The sequence below is a fragment of the Rutidosis leptorrhynchoides genome, chromosome 1 (assembly GCF_046630445.1).
Source record: "Rutidosis leptorrhynchoides isolate AG116_Rl617_1_P2 chromosome 1, CSIRO_AGI_Rlap_v1, whole genome shotgun sequence".
Taxonomy (NCBI): domain Eukaryota; kingdom Viridiplantae; phylum Streptophyta; class Magnoliopsida; order Asterales; family Asteraceae; genus Rutidosis; species Rutidosis leptorrhynchoides.
Window position 1 is genome coordinate 35761100 of NC_092333.1, and position 14504 is coordinate 35775603.

The 14504-nt window shown below is 35.3% G+C and overlaps 1 protein-coding gene, 1 non-coding gene and 1 pseudogene across 2 annotated transcripts; 2 read left to right on the forward strand and 1 right to left on the reverse strand.

Annotated features, from left to right (window-relative positions):
* Positions 1-209: 209 nt before the first annotated feature.
* On the reverse strand, positions 210-1147 carry LOC139859018 (uncharacterized). Its single transcript, XM_071847858.1, has 2 exons — positions 978-1147; positions 210-852 (listed from the first exon to the last, which is right to left on the reverse strand). The coding sequence occupies exons 1-2, from the start codon at positions 1145-1147 to the stop codon at positions 210-212; spliced, it is 813 nt and encodes a 270-aa protein (XP_071703959.1).
* Positions 1148-2140: 993 nt separating this feature from the next.
* Positions 2141-14504, forward strand: part of LOC139859089 (cyclin-B2-1-like) — a 28401-nt pseudogene continuing 16037 nt past the window's right edge.
* On the forward strand, positions 12112-12218 carry LOC139887394 (small nucleolar RNA R71). The gene has a single exon (XR_011773229.1). It is a non-coding gene; the product is annotated as a small nucleolar RNA R71 (small nucleolar RNA).

Below are 14504 nucleotides of genomic sequence, written 5' to 3' on the forward strand. Positions count from 1 at the left end.
TCACGTATTGCCATTGGGATTTGATGATATCCATTGAATGCATCCAAAAAGGATTTAAATTGATATTCACTAACGGACTCTACTTTCCAATCAATTTTTGGTAAAGGGTAATTGTCTTTTGGACATGCCTTATTGATATCTGTAAAATCCACGCACATCCTCCATGAATTATCTGGTTTTCTAACCATCACCGGATTCGCTACCCATGTCTAATATTTTACTTCCCGTAATATCCCAGCCTCCACAAGTTTTTTGACTTCATCTCTGAGAAATTTTGTTCGGTCAGGAGCCATTCCTCTTTTCTTTTGACATACTGGTGAGATATTTGGATTTACACCAAGCTTATGTTCAGCTATATGACGTGGTACACCAGTCATATCAGAATCTTTCCACGCAAAAACGTCTAAATTGGTTGCTAAAATTTTATAAAGCTTTTCTCTTGTTGCCTTTGCGATTGTGTTTCCAATTATGATTTTCTGATCTGGAAACTCTGGATTTGGTGATATTGACCCATCTTCATGAATGATTGGGTTAACAGCTATTCTGTTTATTTGTACACATTCTATTGGTCTTCTCCGTTCAACATACAGCTTGGCGATGCCAGCCGGTGTGGGAAATTTCATCATTCTGTGTACCGTTGACGTCACAGCTCCGAATTTCATCATGGCTGATCGTCCTAAAATGGCATTATACTGCGAATTTGCTTTCACAACCACAAATTCGATATGAGCAGTTCTTTTAAATGGCGGTTTTCCCAATACTACTTCTAAAACTATGTTTCCTTCTGACCATGACGGATCATTAGCAAAATTTGCTAAGGGAACAAATGTGTCCTTTAGTTTTTCCTTAACTCTGTTCGGTAGTTGTATAAAACAATGTTCATACATGATATCTGATCTGTATATATTCCTCCAACAACACAATTTTCTATTCGAGCTTCAATCACTACAGGAGCGTCAGATGGATTGGTGTTAAACATGGAAGGAAAAGCAATCATTCCTTGTTTCCAATCCTCTAATGTTTCTGCTTTTCTCCGCTGTCCGGCTTGCCATGAATGTATCATGTTTGCTTCAATGGGTGCTATCTGACAATTACGCCTTTTGGTGCTCTTGAAAGTTGAGTGATTCTTTAGAACGGGTGGCGCCATTTGTTGGTACGATTTTCCATATAGCGGCTGTAAGGTACCAGTACAAGACAATAGCTGCTCAGCGTGTGGTGTATACTGTTGATTGTTGTTTGCCCTCGAGAAATAATCTCTGCAGCCCCGAAACACAGATGTAAGATCTGTGGGGTGACCTCAATCAATCTGTGGATCAATCTGTAATGATCCGTCTAGCGTACTGCTGCTAAGCGGCTAATGTTATTTTAGAGTGAGAAAGAACTGTGTGAGAGAGAAAGTGTAATTCTCTCTGACTGAAGTTCAGATCAGAATCATGATGTGAAATGTGGTGACCCAGTGGGTCTATTTATAGGCGCAGAATGTCCGAAATTCACGGGATACACGTGTCAATCACTGAATGGTTCTGTTACGTGAAGTATCCGGAATGTCGGTGGCGTGTGCTGACGTGGTTGCGTGCCGTTCACGCGCTGAATTAAAGGGCTTAAGCATAGAAGCTGCCTGCAGGGCTTACGCTTGACGCTGGGCGGCCTGATGGACGCTGGGCGGCAAACTCTGAAAACTGCCAAATTTCATTATGTTTTATGTTGCCTGATCCATTTTTCTGTACAAAAATGGTGCCTTTATGCGTGTATCCTCTAGGATACACCATTATCTACCATTAACGTAGTGGCAGTAAGAATTAGATGGTATTCATACTTGAACACATATTATATTGTGAAACATAATTTCAAAGTACATTTTAGGCATACGAGTTATTCTATATATAAAGTTGTATGATTTTGCCAGAAATAATATTAAAATATACGCTTAAAAATAATTGTTTTACCAAAATTGTAATTATTTTCCTTATGAAAATCGAATGTACATAGTTGGGACTTCAGAGCCTATTTACGGTGTATATATTTACACCAATATCAACTCCTTCCAACGTGTTGCTTCTTGATTTTGAGGCAAAGCGTACGTTAGTTTAGTAAAGTTGCATCTTTTTCTATCTCCTCGAAATCAAAGACCACTAAAATAATGGCCGGAATAAAAGAGATATTTTCAGATGTCATCCGTTTGGTTTTACGTTTCCTAGGATTTTTCGGTTCATTTTACTCGTTGTTTGGAGCAAAATCGACGCCTAAGTTAGAAGCCAACAAGAATGATCCACTTGATGTGGTCGAGTATATCGATGATATCTATGATCATTACCAAGAATATGAGGTAATGTTTACGAGTTTATGTTAGTAACTCGGATAATTATTTAATTGCAATAGTAATAACATAGAATAAACAATTTATTATAATATCAAAAAATCTTTTTGGAATATTGTCTTAATTAATCGCATTTGAGAAAATGTTTTGTAGATATAATTTTATTTTTATATGTAACAAACTACCTCTAACCTCCCGTAACAATTGTTAAATCCCTTATACCAATTGTCCTTAACTAGCTATATATAATATTGCAGATGTTGTTGAGAAAAGCGACACCGAATTATAGCAAACCGCTATTAATAATTGAAATAAGGACAATAAAGGGACACCGAGATTTAACGTGGAAAACCCCAATAGAGTAAAAACCGCAGGCAAGGAAAGAAACGTTTCACTAATAAGAATAATAGGAATTACAACTTCTCTCTAATTACAAGGATAATTACTAATCCTTATATCTCTTGTAATTAGGAGACTAAACTCAAACTCTCTATTACACTCTTAGAATATAAGAAGAAGAATGTGTTTTTGGGATGATTTGAATGCTTGCTTATGGCTCTATTTATAGTAGTAAGAATTAGGATTTGGTGAGAGTTAGGCAAGTTAGGTAATGAAAAGTCTTACCTACAACTCACCAACAACCATCCACTTATTTCACCAACTACATCCACCAACAACCAATTTTATTATTATTTCAACAATCTCCCACTTGAAGATTTGATTTAAGACTCAATCAATCTTCACACAATAATCCTTCCTTGCCGATGATGTTGCTTACGTTTCTGCTAGGCCGCATGAGGAACGGCACCAAACAAACTTGTCACGGTTGATTGACTTTGTTAGAAAATCAGCTACATTGTCGTCAGTATGAATTTTCTGCACATCCACTGTTCCTTCTTCCACTTTCTCACGAACGAAGTGATACTGAACTCGTATATGCTTTGTCTTTGAATGAAATGCCGAATTCCTTGCAAGATGCAAGGCACTCTGGTTGTCACAAAATAGAGTGATATTCTCTTGTTTGTACCCGAGTTCCTCCAACAACATCTTTAACCATACTGCCTCTTTAGTAGCGTGAGTAGCTGCTACATATTCTGCTTCTGTTGTTAATGTCGCCACAACTTAGTGCAGTTTTGAAACCCAGCTTACTGTTCCACCACAAAGTGTAAAAACATATGCAGTGGTAGATTTACTTTTATCCATATCACCTGCATAATCTGAATCAACATACCCTTTGACAATAAATTCCGATTCCCCATAACATAATGCAACATCCAAAGTACCCTTAATGTATTTTAGGATCCTCTTTACCGCATTCCAATGCTCTTTACCAGGATTCACCATGTACCGACTAACTACTCCCACTGCATGTGCAATGTCTGGTCTTGTACATATCATTGCGAACATTAAACTTCCCACTGCTGATGCATATGGTACTCGAGACATCTCCTTCCTCTCGTATTCACTGCTAGGACACATAACGGAGGATAACTTGAGATTAGTAGGAAGTGGGGTTGAGATTGGCTTACTATCTTGCATATTGAAACGCTCCAAGATTTTCCTCAAATAATTCTTTTGAGAAAGCCAAATCTTCCTATTATTTCTGTCTCGGTGAATTTGCATCCCTATAATCTTGTTTGCGGTACCCAAGTCTTTCATTTCAAACTCCCTAGCCAATTGAGCCTTCAGCTTATTAATACGATCTTTGTTGGGGCCTGCAACCAACATGTCGTCTACATATAACAGCAAAATAACAAAATCATTGTCCCTAAACCTCTTGAAATATGCACAAGGGTCTGCATAAAGTCTGTTATATTCAAGGCTCATTATGAAAGAATCAAATCTCTTGTACCAACATCTCGGCGCCTGTTTGAGACCATACAGAGATTTCTTTAACCTGCAAACCAAGTTCTTTTTTCCTTGTAGTTCAAAACCTTCTGGTTGAAGCATATAAATTTCTTCTTCAAGATTTCCATGAAGAAATGCAGTTTTCACATCTAGCTGCTCTAGATGTAAATCAAATGTAGCACATATCACTAGAACTACTCGAATTGTTGTAAGTCAAACCACATGAGAACATATTTCATTAAAGTCCGTACCTTCTTTCTGAGCATATCCTTTAACCACCAGTCTTGCACGATACCGCTCCACTTGATCATCGCCATTTCGCTTGATCTTATACACCCATTTATTTCCAATAGGTTTTCTACCTTTCGGCAATGGCACAAGTTCCCATATTTTATTTTTATGAAGAGCTTCAATTTCTTCCTGCATAGCTGTCATCCACTGAGATGCATCTGAATGATTTAGTGCCTCGCGAAGAGTTGTTGGCTCTGCTTCCTCTGTTAAAAGACAATATGCAACATTGCTTTCCATAATATAATCTGAGTGCCACCCTAGACGTTTCCTTTCCCGATTAGAAATACGAGTCGCTGGAGCTTCATCAACGACTACTTGATTTTCATCCTGCTCTGGTAGTGCTTCAGAAGAATCTTTATAAAATCCATTTCCAACCTGTATCGGTGCAGTTTCTTTTGAAGTGCTAACATCTTTAAGATCTTTATCTTCCGTAAAGACAACATCTCTGCTGATGATTACTTTGTGGGCAGTGGGGTCCCACAAGCGATACCCCTTAACTCCATCAGCATACCCCAAGAATAAACACTTTCTGGACTTCGGATTCAACTTTGTTGTTTTTTGAGAATTGTACATTGTGTACACAGGACTTCCAAATATATGAAGGTCTGAATAATCAACTGGTTTTCCAGTCCACATCTCCATCGGCGATTTCAACTCAATTGCAGTTGACGGTGACCGATTTATAACGTATCAGGAAGTACTGACCGCTTCTGCCCAGAATGAAGTACTGACCGCTTCTGCCCAGAATGATTTCCTCAAGCCTGCAGTTGCCAACATTGCCCTCGTTCTATCTAACAAGGTTCTGTTCATCCGCTCTGCCACTCCGTTTTGTTGAGGAGTGTATGCTGTTGTGAACTGCCTTTTGATGCCTTATTGTTTGCAGAACTTATCAAATTCATCACCAGTGTATTCTCCTCCATTATCTGTCCTCAAACACTTGATCTTTTTACCAGATTCAAGTTTAAACCGCACTTTGTAAACTTTGAAAACTTCAAACACATCTGCCTTCCTCTTGATTGGGTACACCCAACATCTCCTAGTGTAATCATCAATAAATGATACAAAATACTTTGCTCCTCCTAGGGATTGAACTGGTGCTTGCCACACATCAGAGTGAACCAATTCTAGAGCCAATTTACTTCTAGAATTTGATGTGTTAAACTTCAGGCAATGCTGCTTGCTGATTACACAATGCTCACAGAAAGGTAGTGATACCTTTGTAAGACCAGGAATAAGATTTCTTTCAACAAGAATCTTCATACCTTGTTCAGACATGTGTCCAAGCTTTTGATGCCATGTCATAGCAACTTTATCACCTAAACTATTCGAAGAAACAGATGCTTCCGATTCGTGTACCGTCTCACCTTTCAGAATGTATAGATTAGCACACACCTTTTCTCCTTTCATAAGTACAACCGCGTCTTTCTTGATTATCATGATCTTCTCATGTATCACCATCTTACAACCAAGATCATCTAATTGTCCTAAAGACAATAAGTTCTTATTCAAACCCTCCACGTGTCGTACACCTTGAATAGTATGAACTGTACCATCATGCATCTTCAGAATGATATCTCCAATTCCAATGATCTTTAGTTTGTGATCACTGAAACTGCATATAGATCCTCCCGAGATACGTTCATATTGTTTGAACCATTCTCTTCTAGGGGTCATGTGAAAAGTAGCTCCTGAGTCAAATAACCAGACATCAACAAATGTCTTTCTGCCTTCATTTGCTATTACTGCTTCACTAACCAAAGCAGTCCCATCTTCTGAAATGCTTGCAGTATTTCCTTGAGGATTAGAGTTATTTAAACTCCGACAATCCTTCTTCAAATGACCTTTCTTGCCACAATTGTAGCATGTATATGTCTTCTTCTTTCTAGACTTCGGTTTACCATGATTGTGACTCCCACTTGGGCCACGTTCCGTTAATCTCCCTCCTGACACCATTAAGGCCTCCACTTGACGTGAACCGGCCTGTCTGTCCTCCTTGTTATTGCATCGATTTTCTTCTTCTAGAATCGCAGCAGCAACATCATCATAGACTAGATAGTCCGTGAGAACATTATTGGTGATGTGTGCGAGGTGTAGTACGAATTACTATTATTTTTATTACGAAATACGATACAATTTACACAAGTTTTATTTATTTATATAGATGGGATATACTTAAACCTTGCTACAACACTTATAGGCAGTGTACCTAATCGTAGAGTAGTGTAGTTTTTAGTAAGTCCAGTTCGTTCCACAGAGAGACGGCTTATTGCGTACACTATATTTTTAAACAATTATATTTGTATAAATATATATATATTAGTAATATAGTAGTATTATTTTTTATAAAAGGGGGGTTTTACCGTTTAATGACCGGTTTGTCAATTTTAAATAAATCGTAAAGATAAATGACGATAATATAAATGACAGAATTTAAATTGCGATAAAGTAAATTGCAGTAATTAAAATGACAGTAAATAAAGGTACGATGAAATATGAAGTATTATGCTTATTTAAACTTTCGTAATCATGATGTTTGACGTTTTGATTAATTGTTATCCGGGTTAATTGTCCTTTGTCCTGGTTTATTTGATACCTATCTGGTTTTTGTCCATAATAGTTCATCGGTCATAATAGCTTACAGTGATTATTTATCGCGTAGCGTTACACGGACAGAGTTCCGTCTTACAAAACCTTAAAACATTTCTTACATTAACCTAATTATTATTAAACTTAATTTAAACTTTAAATTATAAATATAAATATATATAATTCTTTACAGAGGAAGAAAGAAAATTGAGGTGTGTTGAGCTCGTCCGAATTCGTGGCTATTTATAGCACTTGGCCAAATTCTGATGCCCATGCGATCGCATGGGCTTTGTGCCTATATGCCATGCGATCGCATGGCTACCTAATCCAGCTCACAATGCTTTATTTTCTAGTTTGCCGACACTTTATTTAAATATATATATATAATATATATAATTTTATATAATTATATATATATATATATATATATATATATATATATATATATATATATATATATATATATATATATATATTATATTCTTGTGCATAGTTGACTTGTAATTTTAGCTCCGTTGACTTGCGCGTTGATGCTCGGTTTATGTCCCGGTTCCGGATTTTCGAACGTCCTTTCGTACGATTTAATATCTTGTACTTTGCGTTTCGCGACTTGTACTCTTGTCATTTTTGGACGTTTCTCATCAATAAATTGAACCACTTGAATTATATCTTGTACATTTGAGCTTTTTGGTCATTTGCGTCTTCAAATCGTTGTTTTCTTCTTTTGTCTTCGCACTTATTTATTTAAATGAATATTACATAAAAATAGAACAATTGCAACTAAAATCTTTACATATTGGGATGATATTGCGCCTAAATATATGTTCATTTGGAGCATTATCAAATATCCCCACACTTGAACGTTGCTTGTCCTCAAGCAATACAGAACTTGAAATTAAATCACACTTCACTCGAATCACTTTTTTATTCTCACACTTTATACATCAGTGATTTTGATACAGCGGTATACACAATGATAGTAACGATGTGGTTTACAGTCCCGCATGACTATGAAAATTTAGATCCTTTAAGGAAATTGGATCTTTATGAAAACATTTGTTCTTTTGAAAATTCATTCTAGCTTTTATCCTAGATAAGTTTTTCGGAATAACCCTTCACCGGTGTTTGCAAAATATTTTTGTGGGTTTTGTGGGTTTCAGATTTCAAAATTTTAACTCAAAACTTGCGATTTTGTGTCACCCACTTGCTAACCTTGTATTAGGAAAGCAACACGTTCAGTATACTTGCTCCGTATATTACCTTTCGGTAAACTACCATCCGGTAATAAAGGAAAGTGATTAACAAGCAACTGTTAAGGCATTGTCTAATGACATGCATTTGTTCATGGTCCACAACGTGTCGGATGCAATTACTATCCTTTGTAGGAGAAATAGTAAAGATTACCCTATAAGTTTTTGGTCTGGCACAAGGTCCTGTCTTCGACCATGCTATGCAACCACCGTTCTTACAGTTGACACCCTATTTGGTTCAGGTGACCTAATGAATTACAGGTGAATTCCTAGGATTTTACGTTCAATGGTAATGAACGTATTGAAAATAGATTTTTCAGAAAACAAATCGGTTTTAATTTGATCAAAATATTTTCTCGTTCAAGCTCGAGTTTAGATATCATTGAATTCCATGAGTTTGTAATTCTCAATATTTAAGGTCAATCTCAAGGATTGAGTGATATCAGGCTTAAAAGCTGATTTTTTGAACTTTTAGGAGATTATCCTTTCTGGAGGTCTGATTCATTAGTCTTATCAAGCTAATTTGCACGGCGCCCTCCCCATTTTATGAGACAGATCCTCTCATGGTTAGGATAAGTCTGACCACTTGGCGACCCTGTTTAATGCTGAGGTTCGTGGATTTCCTGCTGATTTTAGAGATGACTTTTCTAGATTTTTCGTCAACCTACAGCGGGTCTGGATGACAACTTCCTGACCTAAATCAAGACGTGTCTTTTTCGGAAGACTTTACTTCCTTTTAATGATGGAATTGATTCATCGTGTAGATCCATCTTTCTTTCAAATATATTACAGTAAATCGGGTAAAACTGATTAGTTTAGTCCAAAGCAAAAGTGCCTGCAATAATCTTGTACAAATATGTGACATATGTAAATTCTTCCCACACTTAGCTTTTATTTTTCTTTGCCTTTTTATTCTCCTTTATTCCATTTTAAATGAATTTAAGCATTTTGGGTTGTTTCTCCATTTATGTTCTCTCCGAGGTAACAATAATTTCAGCATTAACACCTAGTTTTATCGTTCATAAATATGTATAAACATGATTTTGAGTTCATTTAGTTGAAAATTTTTCAAATTTTCACAAAATTTGGCAATTAAACTAAGTGTAAACCCGAGAGAATTTATAACCCTTCCCCACACTTGAGATCTTGCAATGCCCTCATTTGCAAGAAATCAGTAAAAATTTAAATTCATGAGGGTGATTAGTGTAGAAAAATGATTAAAAATACCGAGTTTGCAAACATATTGTTTTATATCACATTTGATATTTTACGTCTTGTCGTTAAAATTAGTAGCTTTTGCTGAACTTAATGTCAGTCTTTGAAAGTGCGCTGTTTTACCCTGTTTTGTACATAAGATAAACTACAAACATATATAATATATATATATATATATATGTATATATATATATATATATATATATATATTATAAAACCTTTATTTATTAAAACAATTTAAATGAATAATTAAAATTTGTCGTTTTAAAGCGAGTGTTTTAAAAGCAAAGATTTTCGGGTTTTTTAATTTTTTGGCATACTTTAGATCAATAATATTAAAATAATGATAATAAAATTTTTCGCCCCGCCCTCGGGTAAAGCAATTTCGATTCTATGATCTAGTCTTTAACTCACGACGAATTTTAGAAATCATTTTTTAAACTTAATGAAATAAAGCAAATTTTTGTTTTTAAATTCACACAAAACATAAATTTAAAAAGCGTATTAATTTCATACAAAACCTACAAAACAAAAAAAATTCAGAATGGGGGGAGAAAACTAGTTCTTTAGTGTCTGCTAGCGGAAAAGACCAATCGGATTTCATTCTCGAAACTACACGAGAACAGAACAACTAACTCTAGACATCATTTTCTTTTTAGAACATTTGAATCTCCCCACACTTAGGTAGCTGTGGTGTTGAAATTGTGATTAACTTCATCATCAATTTCTCTTGGACCATAATCAACTTGCATATCTGTGACTTTTGCTTTAAGCCATTGGTCGGATTCTTGTGTAATATCCACAAATTCAACTAGTTTCGCCTTTTCTTTAGGCGATAGATTGGATACTAACCGGTTACATAACTTAAAGTTCCCCTTGGTTCTAGCATCGCGAATCCGTTTAATAAGTTTCTTCATTGAACTGTTAATAACGGGGTCATTTAATTTCATATCAACAACGGGGTTCTTTGTTACCAGGTCATCATTAGGTGTTACTTCATTTTCCCCACACTTAGGCGTTTTATTATTGTTAAGCACTACCGTTGGGGTTGGTAAAACAATATGGTTCTTACCAATCGTTTTTGTTGGTTCAACGGTTTTGGTTGGTGGAGATTTAGTCTTTCGACAAACAAAGGTGACCAATTTTTCACCATCACTAAGTGTCATTCTACCCTCTCTTACATCAAATAACGCCCTGGTGGATGCTAAGAATGGTTGACCCAAAATTAGAGGAATGTTTGAGTCCTCTTCTATGTCAATGACAATAAATTCGACTAAAAAGGTTAAATTACCCACTTGAACGGGTAGGTTGTCAGCGATTCCAACTAGGTGCCTAATGGTTTGATCAAAGAGTCGAACACTCATTTTTGTTGGACTTAACTCACCTACTCCTAATCTCTTATATAATGAAAGGGGCATAATACTCACACTCGCACCTAAATCTGCTAGTGCATCATACATGACACAATCACTAAGTAGACAAGGAATAATAAATTCACCCGGACCACCCAACCTGGGTGGAAGTTTTGGTGGAACTGTCTTCACCGGGTTTACTTTTACGATTTTTGTTTCTTGCACTTTCTTATTCTTCTTCTTCTTTCTAGAGGTATCACAAACTTTATTACATATCACTTGCTCATACTCAACTCCTTTTCTTGGAAACGGGATGGGTGGTTTGTATGGTGCCACCACTGGCTTTACATACTTGGGTGGTGGTGGTGTTGTAACTTCTTCATTGTTACTCACATCTAAAACCTTCCCATCTTCTGGTGCTGATTTTTCAGAATTTGTTGATACCATATTAACATTCTCATTCCGAGAATTTATTTCAGTATTACACGGTAGCTTTCCTTGTTCCCTCTCACTCATCATACTAGCAAGAGCACCTACGTGTTTTTCTAGATTCAAAATGGAAGCTTGTTGAGTTCTTAATGACTGATCAAACCTCTCATTTGTTTGGGTTTGAGTTGCAATAAATTGTGTTTGAGATTCCATTAGCTTTGCCATCATTTCTTCCAGATTTAGCTTTTTCTCTTCGGTTTGTTGTGGTGGTTTATACAAGCTAGGTCTTTGTTGATTGAAAGTGTTGTTTTGAGTTGGTTGGTTATTCAGACCTTGTTGGTTATACGAGTTATTGTTGGGTCCATTTAGATTGTAAAGAATGTTTTGATTTCGATTAAAGTTTGGCCTTAGCGGTTGATAATTATTTCCCGGCCTTTGGTTCATGTAGGAAATATTCTCACGTTATTCCATCGTTTGCTCAATGTGACAATCTTTCATTAAGTGTGGTCCACCGCATTGCTCACAACTGATTCGTATCGCGTGAATATCTTTATTCATCTTTTCCATTCGTCTCTCGAAAGCATCTATTTTTGCGGAAACGGAATCAAAGTCATGGCTAGAATCGGCTCTAGCCACTTTAGATGAACGAAAAATATCTTTTTCCTGGTGCCACTCATGTGAGTGGGAGGCTGTGTTATCAATAATTTTGTGAGCTTCGGTTGCGGTTTTCTTCATAATGGAACCACCAGCTACTGTGTCGATGTCTTTTCGTGTAGCAACGTCGACACCTTGGTAGAATATTTGTACTATTTGATAAGTGTCTAAACCGTGCTGAGGACATCCTCTCAACAACTTTCCGAATCTTGTCCACGCCTCATATAATGTTTCATTTGGCTTTTGTGCGAACGTAACAATTTCTCCTTGAAGTCTCACGGCTTTAGATGCCGGAAAGAATCTTTTAAGAAAATTTTCAACTAAGACATCCCATGTGTCAATCGCCCCTTCAGGTAACGATTCTAACCAATCTTTGGCTTCTCCCTTTAAAGTCCAGGGAAATAACATGAGATAGATCTGTTCATCCTCAACTTCTCTGATTTTGAATAGAGTACATGTGACGACCCGGAAATTTCCGACTAAATTTAAACTTAATCTTTATATAATCTCGACATGATAAGCGAAGTCTGTAATGTTAAAGTCTCAAAATCCTTTGAGCTGCGTTCATGTATACATTTGACCTTCGACCATTTCCGACGATTCACGAACAATTATTTGTAAATAAATACATATATAATTAAATGAATATATAAATAATAATTTGAAATATTATTTGAAATATTATATGATTTAATGGTAGGAAATAAATATGTAAAATAATATGCGATGTAATAAAAACTATTATGTTATTAAATATATATATATATATATATATATATATATATATATATATATATATATATATATATATATATATATATATATATATACTTATATTATATATAAATAATACTTGTAAATATATAATGTTATATTTATTTGTTTAAAAAGATATAATTAATATATTTATTTACTTAAACTTGTTAATTAAGATTGGTTATATATATAGGAGGTGTATATTGGAAATGAATGGTTTCAGGTAGATTTAGTCAACAGTTGTAATACTCGGTTGACATTTCGTTAGTGTTCATATAGATCTAATACGAGTTTATGAATATCTAAAATAAAAAGTTGAACCGTAAATCGATTACGAAGATGGTAGATTTGTTAAAAATATTTTTACCTTTTTAAGTTTAAATATTTGTACTCCGTACATTTAAATTGGAACATAAAATAAATAATTATCGAACCTTTTTGATCAGGTTTCAAACAGTTAATGAGTGAAATAATTAAATATATTTAATCTAAAAATTTGAGATTTTTAGGAACATTTTTTTTACGTTAACTGTTTAGCAATGGACACGATATAACTATCCGGGAAGAACTGTCGGCAGACAAAAATAGACTATGGCACGTTTTATTTTCATAGTATTGTTATATTAATACTTTAATTATTATTACATCTTATGCAATTTATATTTAATTATTATTACATCTTATGCAATTTATATACATACATTCTTACAATGATCAACCTAAAACTATCAAAAACCATAATTCTTCTTCTGCTTGATTCTAATCCTTCTTTTCTCATTTCATCGTGAAAGATCACTGCCACCCTCGACTACCGGCAAACCATCATGAACTGCCATCATTACTACTATCTTCGATCATCACCCTCATCACATGCTCGACAACCACACAACCCAAAGTCATGAATTACTACATCCTATTCCTTTTCGATTTGCAACTAAATCATCACCCATGAATTCATGAACCAAACTATTTCGGTTGTTACCATCATCTATCACCTTCGGTCACTCTCCTCGTTGATCATCACATCATCATTAGACATCTTTGAGTCGTGCTTCGGGTTCGAATAAATCATGGTACATCACCCTTATCTTCTTGTTAACCACATTTGATCACCACTTCACCTCCATCAACGCAAAACCACAATTAACCCATTTAACCACCTTCATCAAAAAAAAAAAAAAACCGAATACCACCACCCTATCTACCTCTCGCTACTCTATTTTGCAACGTACTGTTTTTGTTGAAATCCAAACCCACACAAAACATGCTGCTACGCCTATTTTTTTTCTTTTCCTCTTCTGCCTTTCTATTCGACCAGTACCTGCTACTACTGCGTAGGGTTTCTGTTTATTGTCCTTATTGATGAAGATGTTACGCATGAAGTACAAGATGATATATAAATAATAAACACTGCGTTATATCTCTATTTGCATCGTATTTGTTTATTAAATTGAAGGGAGTTGTTGATTTTTTTGTCAAGTGGGATACACGTACGCAAGTTGGTGATGAAAATTCCACTTGCAACTAGATCGTTTTTTTTATAAAACTTTATCAAAGTTCCATGAAAATTGATTTACATGTGGGACTAGGAACCCTTTATGGCCGACCAAAATAAATGGCCACCTAAGCGGCGTTTAATTTTTTTTTTATAATATATAATAATGATGATACACTAAGTTGGTGATGAAGATAAGAAGGTGATGGGGATTTCGCTTGACGATCTTAATGATGATGGTAAAAACGATGCTATAATACCTTTGATAACGAGATGATGTGGTAATGATAATGATAAATGATGATCGTGAA